Genomic DNA, 16,423 nt, shown 5'->3' with positions numbered 1-16,423 from the left:
TCAACATGTGAGTACTGGTTTCGACGATTCAAAAGTGGTGATTTTCACACCGAAGACAAGGAGCGTCTTGGCTAGCCCAAAAAGTTCGAGGACGCGGAATTGGGGGAATTGGTAAACGAGGACTCGTGCCAAACCCAAGAAGAGCTTGCTGAATCATTGGGCGTTGATAAATCAACCGTTTGCAAGCGTCTAAAAGCGATGGGAATGATCCAAAAGCAAGGACATTGGGTCCCGTACGAGTTGAAGCTGCGCGACGTCGAACGGCGATTTTTTACGTGCGAATTGCTGATCGAGCGACAAAATCGGAAGGGTTTTTTGCATCGGGTGGTGACTGGCGACGAAAAATGGATCCACTACGATAACCCAAAACGCAAAAAATCATGGGGTTTGCCCGGCCACGCATCAACGTCGACGGCCAAGCAGAATATTCACAGCAAGAAAATCATGCTCTGCATTTGGTGGGATCAGGTCGGCGTCGTATATTTTGAGCTGCTCCAACCGGGCGAAACAATCACGGGGGATCGTTACCGACTGTAATTGATGCGTTTAAGCCGGGCATTGAAAGAAAAACGGCCGGAAACGGTAAAAAGGCACGACAAGGTTATTTTGCAACATGACAACGCTCAGCCGCATGTTGCTCAACCTGTCAAAAAATACCTTGGAACGCTTGGCTGGGAAGTGTTACCCCACCCGCCGTATAGTCCAGACATAGCTCCCTCCGATTATCATTTGTTCCGGCATATGAGTCTCGATTTGGCGGACCAGCGGTTCTCCTCGTACGAGGCTACCAAAATATGGGTTGAGTCATGGATAGCCAAGCAGCGGCCAGAATTTTGGAGAAACGGCATCCGGAAATTGCCCGAAAGATGGGCGAAAGTTGTAGCTAGCGATGGCCAATACTTCGAATAAAATATTTTGTACCGTTTTTTCACAATAAAGCCCCAAATCTTCGAAAAAAACCTTTAAAACTAATTCAACCTCCCAATAGTATATTTTTAATTTTTACTCATAAGAAGCCCAGAAGCGCGACGGGTATTATATAAATAAAATCAAGTCAAAAAAAAAAAAAAAAAAGATCCGCGAGTCTAAAGACAGAATTGTCGTTAACGTGTACGAAATAATCATTTTCTTTAGAGTTAAATCTTTATTGATAAATATGAATTTGTTTTCATTCCTTACAGTGCTATGATGTTACATGGTCATTGAAGATCTTTTAATACTAATTCTTTGGATCGAGATTCTTAAAACTATGCACTCATAAGAGCACGCAATACATATCATCACCTAAAATTAGTAAAACTTAAAAAGTATATTAAGTAGCGCTGATATATTTTATGACTATTTCCCTTCTTGCAAAGAGCTTATTTTTTCTTAGAAGATACGACTACGCGTTTGTAGTTGAAACGACTGAAAACTTCAGGCAAATTCATGCAAGTATACAATGGAGTGATTAATACGAGTAAAATACAAATTTAGACGTTCTTCGAAACAAACGTTAGTGTAAATATTTCAAACTAATAAATTAGGTAAATACAAGTATCGATATATACATACAAACGTTATACATTTTTACACTTATCCGGAGGAAAAGTAAAGGGGAAAAAATAAATTAATATAGTGAAGGATTTCATGTTAAATAAATACTAAAATTTATAATAAAAAATTAAATAAATAAGCCTGAGTTAAGATACGAAATTTGTCAGCATCAGCACCAGTGTAGAAATTGAAATGATTGGGCGCCATAACACCACTGTAGTGCCGGTATTGAGTGGTGCGCTGTCTATCAATAGGGGGTAGGGGCAGATGCTGGGCTCCTTGACGAACGTTGTGAAATTTGGATAGCGTATAATCTCGGAAGGCTGCAAAAGAATGAAGATTTATTTTAATTTATTTAATGTAAGCTAGATGATTTTTTATATTTAAATAGATACGAGTAACTAAGCTTATTTTAACGGCGGGAATTTAAGTCAACTGAGAAAATTTAAAAAAATATGACAAGCGAAAAACTTACTTATAAATAGAAGTAATACGAGGGTTGCTTTTTATTATATTTTGCGCCTTTGCAACACTACGTGCAAGAAAGGTTTGGTATTTTTTAGCATAAAATTTCATATAACGTTTTCACTTAGAAGCTTTATTTGTTATTTTTTGTGAGTTGGAAAATCATGGATTTAACTCGTAACAATGTTCGAGTGATGATTTATTACGATTTTCGACGTTGATTACAGGAGGCTGTTGAGACATCAACTCTCTTCGACTTTTGGCGTTGAACCAGCAGTCTTAGCTACTTTGAAGCGCTGGTACAACGACTTCCGACGTGGCCGTCGAACCTTAAGAGATGGATTTCGAGAAGTCTGTCCAAAAACTGTGGTTGTGCCAGAAATAATCGATGCGGTATGTATCAATTGATAACTCAAGATCGTCATGTGGAAATCGCAAGATAGAGCATACATTCAATATTTTATGAACATTTGAACGTCAAGTAAATTTGTTCTCTTTGGATACGGCATGATTTAATAATTGCCAAAAAAGCGATTCGAGTCGATTGGAGTAAATAAATGTTTAGAAAATTTAAACACGGTGGTTTAAAGCACGTCTATGACATCCTAACAGATGACGAATCTTGGATCTATGTAAACGAGCTGGAAATAAAACAGCAATCGACAGTGTGGGTGTTCCAAGACTAGCTTAAACCCACAAAAGTTGTTCGCAGAAGAAGCACCTCAAAGCAAATGGTCGCTTGTTTTTTATCAGAAAAATGATCATGTCACAAATGTATCATTAGGGAAACTTAGAACAGTCAATTCTGACAAGTTTTCGAAGAATTAAGGAAGGTTTTCTTTTCCGCCATCATCCTTCACCAAGACAATGAGAGATTTCACGCATCGGCTCACACAAGAGCTGATCTTTTGAGCGCTCAAAAAATCGAATTAATGCGTCATCTGCTTTACAGTCCTGATTTGGCATCTAATGTTTTTTTTCCGAACATCAAAAATAAAACGCATTGTCAACGTTGCTCAACGCCTGAAGAAGCTGTTAAGGCCTTAAAACCGCTCGTTTTGCAGCTATCCTCTTCTGAATGGCAAAAGTGCCTTGAAGATTGGTTCAAGCGAATGTAGAAATGTATTGACTTACAAGGAGAATACAATAAAACCATTTTCACTACTATTTTACTGTGTTTTCATTATTGGGCGCAAAATATAAAAGGCAACCCTCTTAGTTACAAGTTAAAGGTTTTGTGTATGGGAAATTGACTACATTTTTGAAAAAAGTCTTGAAAAGACTTTCAATTTCAACGAATTAATTTTTGTTACAATTTCTTCAAATATATATATAGGGTGGGCCATGTAAAATTTGCTTTTTGAATTGGCGATAAAAAAAAAAACTAATCAATATTTTTGCAAACTTTTTTTTTATTTTGAAGATTGAACATTGTCATTTATGAATGAAAAATAATATCGTTCAAATGACTGCCACGACAGGCTTTACAGTAGGCAATTCGGCACATTTTCGATTGTTTGGGCTCCAATTTCATGAATGGCTACTTCGATTTCGTGTTTTAAAGCATCAATCGGCTCCCCACAAAAAATAGTCCAACGGGCTTAAATCACAGCTCCGAGGTGGCCAATTGATATCGGAATTTCGGCTGATTATTCGGTTTTCAAAAACGGTAGCCAAAAGTTCGAGTGTAACTTTGGCAGTGTGACAAGTTGCACCGTCCTGTTGAAATGTCATCACCATCATCATCAACCATGTCATCCTCTTAAATTTTTGGAAACAACTCGTTGAGCATGTCACGGTAACGCTCGCCATTTACTGTAACCGCGGCTCCTCGCTCATTTTGGCCCGATGATGCCGCCAGACCAAAAACCGCACCAAACAGTGACTCGTTGTGGATGCATTTGCCTCTCTACAGTAATGTGTGGACTTTCTGAGCCCCAAATCCGACAATTTTGCTTATTGACGTAGCCACCGATGTGAAAATCAGAAAGTAAGAAGGAGACTCACCACTTTGGAAATAGGTTTTCAATAATTCCCAATTTTGTTGAAGCGTATAGCGTCCCATTTCGTAAATGTCAAACCTTTAAGTAAATTATGAACACATTTGACATGTCATTTGTGTTACCATTCTCAAAAAAATAGGTGGTTTAAAAAGCAAACGCTATATGGCCCACCCTGTATTTATAGGGGATATATGCAATACAGCCCTAACTTAATTAGCACACTGGCTACAAAAATTAAAATAAAATGAAGTGAGATAAAGAACAAGTACAATCAATCCACATTAAAGGACTTTTGAAATCTGATTTTCTTTAATTTAGCCAATAAATAAACATCTCAGGCGTATGCAATAATTTTGTTGGGTACCGAACGCCTGCACTCAGAACGATCAAAAACACTAAACGTATTCATTCATTAATTTAAAGAGAAAAATTTAACTAACATAAAATAAAATAATAAAAAGTTAAATAAAAAAAAAATATGAAGTAAGATAAAAATTGCAAAATTTAGCTTAAAACAAGTTTTATTAAGATTAATTTAATTTAATTTTAAAAGAAAAGGAATTGAATTCTGAGACTTACTATGGAAATGGAGTCGTTTGATACCCTGCAGAAAGTCATATGCTTGCCAGTGATCATCGTATGTTCGACACGTTTCGTAAAAAGCGGCTCAGACCAGGGCAGCTGCTTTAAATGCGAGAGAAAAGTCCGATCATGAAATTCGACGGGGTCCGAAATTATTAATTTATCTGAAATGAAAAAAAATATATATTTTTTTAAATATACATATGTACATCCTATGAAAGAAGCTATTTTTGATAAATATTTTAGATATATTTTAAAGTGAAAGTTAAAAAATTTTGATAGCCAAAAAAACAAACTTATGTGGGTTCTTGTGAAATATTGGTAATGGTTTTTTTTATACAACTTGTTTAAAATTACACACTTAATAATTGTGTTTAAACTTACTTAGTAACGATTCCTCATAGAGCCGCTCTTCCTCAGTCATGTTGACGCGATTTTTTTTCGTTTTCGCATAAATCGTATTCGGTATGTAGTCCAAGACGTTACTAAAATGGAAAATAATAAACAAGTAAATAATCCACCTACATGCCTTTAAGGTCATAAGTTATTCCCCTTTCAAATACGCACCCATTGTAAAGGAATAAATTCTCCACATCTGTCATGTTTAGCGAGTAGAATTGATAAACGCCAAATGTCTCGAAGAACTCCCGCACAGGCGTCATACTGTAGCAGCCAGTCAACTCAATGCGTGGATAGTAAGTGATAAAGGACAGACACATCTCCTGTTTGGTTGAGTAGCCACCGAAGGTTGGATGTTTGCGGTTCATTGTCTGTGTGCAAATAGTGGAGTTAAGTGATAATAAATTATACAATTTGTCTGCCAAACAAACGGCCATCCACTATTTGTTGCCTGCCTCTGTAGTGATAATCGCGTGCTTACCTCATAAGCGCAGTCTGTAATAATGTAATCGCCCGGCAGTACTACAACTTCCTGTTCCAGCTGACGCACCTGTTGGTAGTTGTAATCGTAGTTGTCGTCCTCGATGATGCGCTCCAGCTCCTTACCATCGCGCACATGCCGAAGTGTCATTTTGCGACCGGCGCGATGTGAGTGCAGTGTGCCGGATATGATTTTGAGGCCGTCCGCGGGAAACATCTGACAAATAGATAAAACATAATAAATTAATACCGCAAATTACGACTTCAATAAAGACATGTGTTGTTGTTGTCCGCTTTTATGAAAGCGACATACGCACCACATTCGAGCAGGATGGCCCACAAATGCCAACATTGCGATACAGTCTTTGGCCGGGCGGAATGAGTTGGGTGTCCGAAACGGATACACCGGAAATCATTATACCAGCATCGTTTGGTCGCAGATTATTGGTGTAATGGATACGAAAGCCTGAGTGATCGACCACTGTAAGTGTAGAGCAAAAGTGGAAAATGAGATTCGTATTTGTTGGTAGTTGGTTGCCAGTATTCGGTGGATGGAATTTACTTACTTTGTTGGGCGCGCGGATTGTCGTAATGTATTTCCAGCATATAGTATTTAGCGCCTTGTTTTCCACCCAAAGGTATGCCGACGTGCTGTGGCAGAAATTGTCCTGTAAATGTCCAAAAAGGCGTACAAATTGAAGAATTCTTTACATTGCAGCGGAAATTAATTTGCATACAGTGTAAACACTCCTAAGTATGTACATATGTATGTAGTTACGTATGCGTACCTGTCGAGCCAACAGACCATACTGCCACTGGTGTGATGCAGGAGTCCCAGTCATGTGGCGTCAATAAATTACTGTTGCATACCGCGCCGCTACTCTTCACCCACACTTCCCAAGAGAGGGGATCCGAGCCGGGATATGACTTTGTCGAACATTCGAAGAGTGTCATGTGGTGCACGAGCGGTTGGTTGGTGTTGCTGGAATCAGAATGAAATTGTAAGTGAAAAAATGGAAACAATAAATTCCAATTAACCATAAAGGAAGAGAAGTGGAAAGCGAACATTCTGTTGCAATTGCATGTTCGCACGTTGTATAGCCTGCCGTTAGGCGTTCAAGCTCTTTGAAATTCATTTTTTGTACACCAACTCTTTTACCAATTCTTAGTTTGTTTATTCAACTCTTTGCTACAATTCTCCATGTGGGCAAGTGTGTAGACGCATTTAAATAAATATTGCATCAAATTTATGCTTTGGTGTGGTCTACAAAGGACGTAACTACAAGTAGTAAATGTGGTTTTATGTGGGCAAGAAAGGAAAAAATTGTACAGCTGAAGAGTCTCTATGTAATATTTCTTTATTTAGCAATTATTTGTTAAATAACAACTGTCTTCATTAAATGTAATGGAAGAATCACTTTATGTTTGTTAGATGGATTTTTCTGTTTCTGTTCATTTAATGCTTTACTCATAAAACATATACATACATGCATATATAGGGTGGGCCATGTAAAATTTGCTTTTTGAATCGGCTATAAAAAAAAACTAATCAATATTTTTTCAAACTTTTTTCTTTATTTTGAAGATTGATAATTGTGATTTATGAATAAAAAATAATATCGTTCAAATGACTGCCACGACTGGCTTTACAGTAGGCCATTCGATGAACCCAATGTTTAAGCACATTTTCGATTGTTTGGGCTCCAATTTCATGAATGGCTACTTCGATCTCATGTTTTAAAGCATCAATCGTCTCTGGATGGTTCGCATTACCATTTGTCTTTAACGGCTCCCCACAAAAAATAATCCAACAGGCTTAAATCACAGCTCCGAGGCGGCCAATTGATATCGGAATTCAAAAACGGTAGCCAAAAGTTCGAGTGTAACTTTGGCAGTGTGACAAGTTGCACCGTCTTGTTGAAACCAAATGTCGTCCATGTCATCCTCTTCAATTTTTGGAAACAAAAACTCGTTGAGCATGTCACGGTAACGCTCGCCATTTACTGTAACCGCGGAAGAAGAAGAAGACTCACCACTTTGGAAATAGGTTTTCAATATTTCCCAATTTCGTTCAAGCTTATAGCGTCCCATTTCGTAAATGTCAAACCTTTAAGTAAATTATGAACACATTTGACATGTCATTTGTGTTACCATTCTCAAAAAAATAGGTGGTTCAAAAAGCAAACGCTATATGGCCCACCCTGTACTAACCACTAACCGCGGCTTTGCTTGCATATAAAATTAAATATAATACCTAATGCATTTAACACAAGATTTTCACTGATATACTCGTCGAAAGAATTAATGCTGTTGAAGAGGATATTCTGGGCGAGTATCAATGTAGATTTCGAGCAAATAGATCAATGACGAATCAGTGTTTCGTAATGTGCCAAATCTTCGAAAAATTTTATGAATATTTATAAACTTTGAAAAAACTTTCGAGCATGGACAGAAAAAAACTTCCTTTTGTTCTCCGTCGGCAAAGTGTCGCTGGTAAACTTGGCAGGAATGGTAACTAAAGTAATGACACAAGGAAAAACAACGGATTCTTTTGGTGTTAACTCTAGAAATTTGATTATTCTTTTGAACAAATTTTGTTTAAAACCCATATGTAACCTCTAATTAAATATGGCAAACTATTTAAAGTTTTTTAATAGATGGCAAAGAAAAAAATATTTCTACTTTTGCATTGATGTACGCAGAACTACTATATATTTTTTAAAAACAAAATATTTGCTTCTTTTATTAACCATTTGTGACTTGAGTGTTAGGTGGCAACGCTTTGCACAAATAATTTTAATTAAACATTTGCTTATTTTTTAGCACGTTTTGTTTAAAGCCAATATCTAACCTCTAATTAAATAGATGGCAACGCCAAAAAATTTTCGTTCTTCGCATTGATGAATGTATAACTACTATATAGCTTTTACAATTAAAATAATTTTGTAATCATTTTTTATTAAATTATTGTATATTAAAACAAACAGGGAACGCTAACTAAAAATATTTTTTTAGAACAGTTTGTTAAAACACCTCCATTTGATATCTAGATCTTACTATTCAAATGAAATGTTTAATTAACTTATTTTAAATTTAAAAAAAGGTGGCAACACTAACTAAATTTTTATATGAAATCTTGCTAAATTAAATTTCATTTGATACTTACAACTTAATAATCGACTGAAATGTGGGGAAATTAATATACTATTTTTGCAATAAAATTCAGGTGACAACGCTATAAAAAAAATTGTTTGGAATAGATTTTTCATAAAAATAATTGCTGCAAATACAAACATCATCCAACTAAAATGAGTGCTACACACAAACCATCTACGACTCATCGACTTTCCAACGGTGTAAAAAATGTTAAAGCCCGGACAGTAATGTTTGAGTGATGCTTTTTCGAAGAAATGTTTGACCTATTTATGTGTACGTATGTATATACATGTTTGTATGTATATAATCGAATACATATACAATAAGAATACATATATAGGAGTTACCGTTACGGTGAATGGCGAGCGCTATAGAGTCAAGCTGACTGAATTTTCGCTTCCAAAAATTAATCAGCTAAACATCGATGAAATTTTGTTCCAACAACTTGGCGCAATTTGCCATACAGCGCTCTTTACAATCAATTTATTGCAAAATCAATTTGATGATAACGCCCTTTCTACAATAGAAGTGGTCCTGTTCACTGGCCCTGTCACGCGAGCGATTTAACGACTCTGAATAATTTGTTATGGGGCTATGTTACGCCATTGGCTTATGCTGACAAACTAGTACTCTTGAAGCATTGGAAGCTAATATTCAAGCCGCCATTGATGCCTACGGCCAGATTTATTAGATAAAGTTGTCAAAAATGGGCCATGTAACTCGTAGCCGCGGCGGTCATACGCCGGAAATTATATTCAAAAAATAAGTGCCATGTGTCATATCTACCAGATTATAGTATAATAAAAAAAAAAAAATCATTCCAACAATATTTCTTTTTAATTAATTAAAACCCCCGATACAATAAGAAAATAAAGATCATTCATCAAAGGTGGCGAGTATAAAGAGCCAAGCTAAATTATTTTCCTTCCCACTTTTGTTATGCTCAGGAGCATCTTTGCTTAGTAGTAGGATGCGAAACAGATTTTTTTTTTAATTTATACTCCGTCAAAAACACATAATTTAACGCTTTTTTAGTCATACAAAATTTTAAAAAATTTGCAGAATGAAAGCAGCGCATTTTAAAAAAGACAAATTATTTGTATATTCAAATTTCTTACGATGGAGTATTTTGGACAGGGTCCTGAATTTTTCTGAAAATTAGTTTGTTTATGGGCTTGAGTATAACACGAAGTGAACTGAACAAATTAAAAAAAAATTGAATAATTTTGGTATTTATTTAATGCTTAAAATTTTGGTATAGAGTTTTTTAAATTGAAATATTTTCAGTTCTTTTTAAAATTTGTATTTTATTTTTTCGTTTTTTAGGATAAATAAATAAACATTTTCTTTTAGACAAAACTTTTATGTTTTGTTAAAAATTTTCAAGAATTTTTTTTTTTTTACCTTAAAATTTAAATATGTTCAGTTATTTTTAACATGTTTTTTTGGTTTTTAGGATAAATCATACTTCAACATTTTTTTTTATAAAACTCTTAAGTTTTTTTCTAAAAACACCTACCCTAAATTTATTTCTTTAATTTTTTTATTAGTCGTTGAGATTATGGCAAGTTTCATGGTGGGATCCCGACAACTTTTTCAGTTGTTGGTAGTCACGCACCAACCCATTCGGCTACGGCGGCCGCGAAATTGGGAATACAGAGATTGCATTATACACTATTGCAGTATTGCACTGTGCGTCAGAAACTGACTTTTTTGTTATCCAGAAAACATTTCATACGCACGTGAAACTACAAATTTTATATAATAAAGCTATATACTCTTATTTCTCAAGAGCTTTATTACCATTACTATTATTTAGAATAAATTTTAAGACTAAACAAAAACCAAGAGCACAAGTTGCTATGGCTCATTTAAAGGGCTTTGAAGTTTCATTTCGTTAGGCGAAACGCACAGAGTTATGCATTGCGTATACTTTATTTCTTAGAAGGTGAGTTGAAATATCGTTTTAGGTTTTTCTAAAACAGCAAGAGAGAAGTTGAGGTGTGATATATATTATATGTATATATATATATATGCCGCCGGGTGACAGTGGTTTAAAAAATGCATGCTCTCTCTAATTTTTTTTTGTGGAACAGTTTTGGTTGGCTTGACATCATTTTTGTAATGATTCACTCAAGCAACGCTAATGCCGACGAAAAGTTTTTAACTTATTACGCAAATCAGCTCATAACTAAACTTATGCTGCATAATACAACATTTAAGTTTATCCAATTTGCTGCTTAAAGTGTTGGCAGCAAGAGCATACTAGCGTTACTCGCTTTGCTGTCAAAGTAAACGCAAGGCACAATCTGTGCTTGTACGCAGATGCCTTTAATTTTGCTGGAACTGCTGGTACAAAGGTTTGACGACGGTGTCACGCTGGTCATTGGAACTCGCTTTAATCGAAATTGTTATTAATCGAATTATTGTATATACAAATATCCAATTTATCCGTTTTATCGGAAATCAAATCAACTCAGGTGCGGTCTTCCATACTTCAGGTACGTCTTGTTTGTACGCACTTGTGATTAAGTGATTATTTATATAAAAAAGTCACCACAGACTTCCACTTAAATGCCAACAAATATCTTTTGTGTCCTACTATAAACCTTTAGCGAATTTCTGCTGTGGGAGTAGTCTGCGTACGCCATTTCGATTCACACCAAGCCACACCAATTTGCTTGGCGGTCCTTGCCTGTAATTGACACTTGACAACTAGGTTGAGTGACTTGCTTGGTTTTCGTAAGAAATCTAAATAATATCCCCGTAGCGAATTCAATAGGTTTCTTAATGAAACGCATATTATATTAATAAATTTGATCTCGATACTTCCAAAATCGGTATAATTTGGTGGATAAGAGTGTTCAGAATATAAAAATATGTGGTAGAAAATTTCTACGTCGCTCTGGGGGACTGAACAACTTTAAGCTACATACATTAAAGCCAATTTCAAATTTCTATTTTATCCAGTACACATATTGCTGTAGGCTACTACATTTTGTTACGTGGTTACATTTTGTAAATACTTCAAGTAACAAGAAGCCATTTCTTGGGCACCACTGGATGACCTTATATTCTATAATAAACGAGGAAAACACGAAATTCCGCGAAGGTATTATATGTATAATAATTTGTATACGGCGGCCGCCGTAGCCGAATGGGTTGGTGCGTGATTACCATTCGGAATTCACAGAGAGGTCGTTGGTTCGAATCTCGGTGAAAGCAAAATTAATAAAAACATTTTTCTAATAGCGGTCGCCCCTCGGCAGGCAATGGCAAACCTCCGAGTGTATTTCTGCCATGAAAAAGCTCCTCATAAAAATATCTGCCGTTCGGAATCGGCTTGAAACTGTAGGTCCCTCCATTTGTGGAACAACATCAAGACGCACACCACAAATAGGAGGAGGAGCTCGGCCAAACACCTAACAGAAGTGTACGCGCCAATTATTTATTTTTGTTTTTTAATTTGTATGTCACTTGCAATACTGCCATACATACAAAAATGTACTTACACCATTTTCAAAGAAATTATATTTGCAACCTGATTAACTACGAAAATTTGTAATGATAGAAACAATGGAAATCGTAACGGAGTTTTTTGGAAAAAGTTTATAAATAAAAAGATCATAGTAAATTGTGTTCATTTTTATCATTAACTATTTTTTTGCGAAAATGAACTTACACCACTTTCAAAGAAAACGGCTCATATCACTATTTTGCGCTACTCAATTCCAGTTAAAAAATGAAATCAATTTCAGAAGTAAAGGTCTGATACAGGGTGGGCCATATAGCGTTTGCTTTTTGAACCACCTATTTTTTTGAGAATGGTAACACAAATGACATGTCAAATGTGTTCAAAATTTACTTACGCTTGAACAAAATTGGAAAATATTGAAAACCCACTTCCAAAGTGGTGAGTCTTCTTCTTCTTTTCTGATTTTCACATCGATGGCTACGTCAATAAAAAAAATTGTCGGATTTGGGGCTCAGAAAATCCACACGTTACTGTAGAGAAGCAAATGCATCCACAGCGAGTCACTGCTTGGTGTGGTTTTTGGTTTGGCGGCATCATCGGGCCATTTTTTTTCGAAAATGAGCGAGGAGCCGCAGTTACAGTAAATGGCCAGCGTTACCGTGACATGCTCAACGAGTTGTTTCCAAAAATAGAAGAGGATGACATGGACGACATTTAGTTTCAATAGGATGGTGCAACTTGTCACACTGCCAAAGTTACACTCGAACTTTTGGTTACCGTTTTTGAAAACCGAATAATCAGCCGAAATTCCGATATCAATTGGCCTCCTCGGAGCTGTGATTTAAGCCTGTTGGACAATTTTTTGTGGGGAGCCGTTAAGGACAAATGCTATGCGAACCATCCAGAGACGATTGATGTTTTAAAACACGAAATCGAAGTTGCCATTCATGAAATTGGAGCCCAAACAATCGAAAATGTGCTTAAAAATTGGGATGATCGAATGGCCTACTGTAAAGCCAGTTGTGGCTGTCATTTGAACGATATTATTTTTTATTCATAAATGACAATGTTCATTCTTCAAAATAAAAAAAAAGTTTGAAAATATATTGATTAGTTTTTTTTATAGCCGATTCAAAAAGCAAATTTTACATGGCCCACCCTATACTAGGAATGTCAATTCCGCGATTACGGTATTTGTAATTTTGTGCGAAGCGTCCAAGGTTGAAAAATTCCCTTTCACTAGCAACAAAAAACACAGACTATTTTTTGCGTAATGTTGCCGCTCCGTGGAAAACATTTTGAGACAATTGAAGTCATAAAAGAGAATTCGAAGAACACACTCGAGCTTGACTTGTTTACAGTAGCACAGAAAACAAACTATGTGACATATGACGCTGAAATTTGCCATGTAAACTTATAACAGTCCTACCAAAAAACAAAAAATTTAGTTTTGCCATATGTCATCCGCGGACCGTTTTATTGATAACGTCTCGTTCATATTTGAGTAGAAGGTACATGATTTTTTATTTTAACATACAGCCTACTAATTTCCTCTTATTCCACTTAAATTGTACGAGATTAAAAAATGTATGAACTTCTTTCAAGCACAAAATACATTTGTTAATTTTTTCAGTTTTTTTATTGATCTTTTTTCAATGTCCTTTAAGTAACTTTATCGGACATTTGCGCGCTAAAGTAATTTTAAATGCATTTAAATTTAATTGCTGTCTTTTGTTTTGATGTAAAATAGTTTTCACTTTAAAGTAAAAAGTAGATTTAAAACCCATTATTTATCATTTATTATATGGTAGGCGAGCTTCTCAATAATGTCGATTCATTTTTTCGGGTTAAGTTGTAAAATAATGAATATCTAAATCACTGTCCTGCTCTATCCAGGCGTAGACTCACTATTTTGTGTAGACAATCCTTTAATGAATTGGAAGATCTTAGATCTGTCGGAATTAAGGATTGCATACAAAGATTAAAACATATAAACTGAAAGCATGACTGAACTTTTTGTAACGAAATAAATTTATTTTTTGCGGAGTCTGGTATTTCGCGCACCTCTGGCCTTGCGCTGGTTTGAAATTTGCAGTTTAAAGTAAGATACGAAAAAATGGAAAATGTCACAACCAAAAATGAGAATTTATAAAGAATTTTTATTTGTAAACAATGACAGAATATGTCTCTTACCGGCTTTTGCAAGTGATGGAAAATGCTGCGTTCGTTAACTTTTTTGCTTTTTCTGCTCTTTCGGAAAGAATTTTCATTTACTCTCTCGATGTGGATGGATGGCTGGTGGTTACTAATTTTGTTATCTAACAGAACCATATTCCATTTTCAATACATGTAACCTGTCTATGAAAAGGTACCTTACGTGTCAAAAAATCATTTTTCACTTTTTTGTTGATTCGAATAGTGTGTGAAAGGCTCTTTAATATGGTGGAAACCAGAAAGTCATAATTTGTTTAAAAGTTTGTTAAAAGTAAAAAAAGAAAAGTACAAATACGAAAAAGACTGATTTTTTTGTCATGATACAAATTAGAGTAACGAAGACAATAATTTGTGCAAATTAAAAACTGAACCATTCGTGGACAGTCTGAGGTGTAATGAATACGATACTGAAGTCTGTTTTCAAAAAATTTTTGTCACCGGGTCTTATAAGTTTTTTTTTGGCATGGATGTCGGTACAAAAGCTAACTTATTTTTTAAAACGATTTCTGCGATTTGCATTAACTTTTTCTTATTTATTTATATATAAAAAAATGTTTTTCACTGCTTCTGTGATTTTATAGATACTGTGATCTATGCTGAAGAAAATAAGCCAAAGCGGATTGAAAAATATTAATATTTAGAAAAGTTACAAGGGTTTTTAGAAGTTTAAACTTTAACTGCTGTTTTCTCGAAAACTTGTTTTCGCACGTAAGGTACCTTTTCGTAGACCAGGTCACGTATGTAGAATGTACAACGAACAATTTGAAACAAAAATTGTAAAATTAATCGAAATCAAATAGTAATTTTCTGAAATTTAACTCCTAATACGTTATACATTAGCCATTATTGGAAAATTGAAATAAAACCCTTAATTAAACTAATTTTTTCCGGAAGTTTTTGCAAAGTTCAAAATGTACGAAAATATGCTATAGGGGTTTCCAATAACAGGTGTTACAGGTGAATGGATTGCGCTATCGAGAGATGATTAATGATTTTTTATGGCCGGATTTGGATGGTATTGATCTGGACAACGTTTACTTTCAACAAGACGGCGCTACGTGGCACACAAGCAACGAAACCATTGATCTTTTACGGGAAAAGTTTTCCGGACCGTGTTATCTCTCGAAGAGGTGCTCACAATTGGCCACCGAGATCTTGTGATTTAACACCTTCTGACTTTTTTCTTTGGGACCATGTGAAAGACCAACAGTCCAGGGTCGATTCAAGACCACAAAGATGGAATTCGTAAGGCTATCGAGGACATAGGGCAGCCACTTTGCAATTCGGTTATGTAAAATTTCATGAAAAGGATATTGGCCTGCAAGCGTGGTCGTGGTAGTCATTTGCCTGATGTTATTTTCCATTATTAACGGCATACCTCCCTCTTTATAATGAAATAAACATTCGATCATTTATATTAAAAAATAGCATTTTTCTTTGAATATCAAAATAACAGCTTTTATTAAAAAACCCTTTATAAAAGGATCTGGAAGCAAGCTTGTGTCAGCATTATACAAAATTTGAAATCATTGATCGCTAATTAATTAATAAATTTGTGTCACATTTTTAATGCAACCCTGTAAAGCCTGTTTAATGAGAGGAGCAATTTATGAGAAATCGAAGCTTCATAAAAAGGACATAGCAAAAAAAAAACCAAATAACAGTAAAATTAAATTAAGAAACAACGAAATAACCGTTAATGAAAATATGTTTCAATAATCAATTTATTTTGAAAATGATACTCATAAAGACGAAACCGAAATGGAAGAAACAGGAATGGCGAGAAGAGTAAAGTCGTTGTTCTAAGCTTATGGGTACAGCGAGTGAAGGATCTTCGCGGTCTGCGGAAGAATTCAATTGACCTCCCAAAACCAAAAAAAAAAAAATCTAAAATAAATAAAATAAAGGAAACGCTATTGAAGCCGCAACAACGACCTTGGAGTTGCAATTTGCTCTAATGCTGCAAGGAGCAATAGCAGCTGCCTCCTTAAACTTTGAAGAAATAGCAAATAATCCTTATATTTTCGCATTTTTTTAACAAGGCCTAACAAGGCAATCCGAACTCGATTGGATTGATTTCAAAAGTTTAAAAAATTCGAGTTAAAAAATTCGA

General features: G+C 35.2%; 1 protein-coding gene across 1 annotated transcript in view; it reads right to left on the bottom strand.

The window, feature by feature from the left end:
* Positions 1 to 1,103: 1,103 nt before the first annotated feature.
* The window catches only part of LOC129245236 (MOXD1 homolog 1), a 98,197-nt gene continuing 82,877 nt past the window's right edge, over positions 1,104 to 16,423 (bottom strand). Inside the window, exons 5-12 of the mRNA XM_054883279.1 lie at positions 6,254 to 6,447; positions 6,032 to 6,133; positions 5,783 to 5,946; positions 5,467 to 5,682; positions 5,154 to 5,356; positions 4,971 to 5,071; positions 4,584 to 4,750; positions 1,104 to 1,859 (exon numbers count right to left, since the gene is read on the bottom strand). Of these exons, the coding sequence (XP_054739254.1) occupies positions 1,683 to 1,859; positions 4,584 to 4,750; positions 4,971 to 5,071; positions 5,154 to 5,356; positions 5,467 to 5,682; positions 5,783 to 5,946; positions 6,032 to 6,133; positions 6,254 to 6,447 (1,324 nt within the window). The 3' untranslated portion in view covers positions 1,104 to 1,682. The remainder of the gene's footprint in view (positions 1,860 to 4,583; positions 4,751 to 4,970; positions 5,072 to 5,153; positions 5,357 to 5,466; positions 5,683 to 5,782; positions 5,947 to 6,031; positions 6,134 to 6,253; positions 6,448 to 16,423) is intronic.

This window comes from Anastrepha obliqua, chromosome 4, assembly GCF_027943255.1.
Source record: "Anastrepha obliqua isolate idAnaObli1 chromosome 4, idAnaObli1_1.0, whole genome shotgun sequence".
Lineage (NCBI taxonomy): Eukaryota > Metazoa > Arthropoda > Insecta > Diptera > Tephritidae > Anastrepha > Anastrepha obliqua.
Note: the sequence above shows the minus strand (reverse complement) of the source record. Positions and strands in the feature narration are given on the sequence as shown.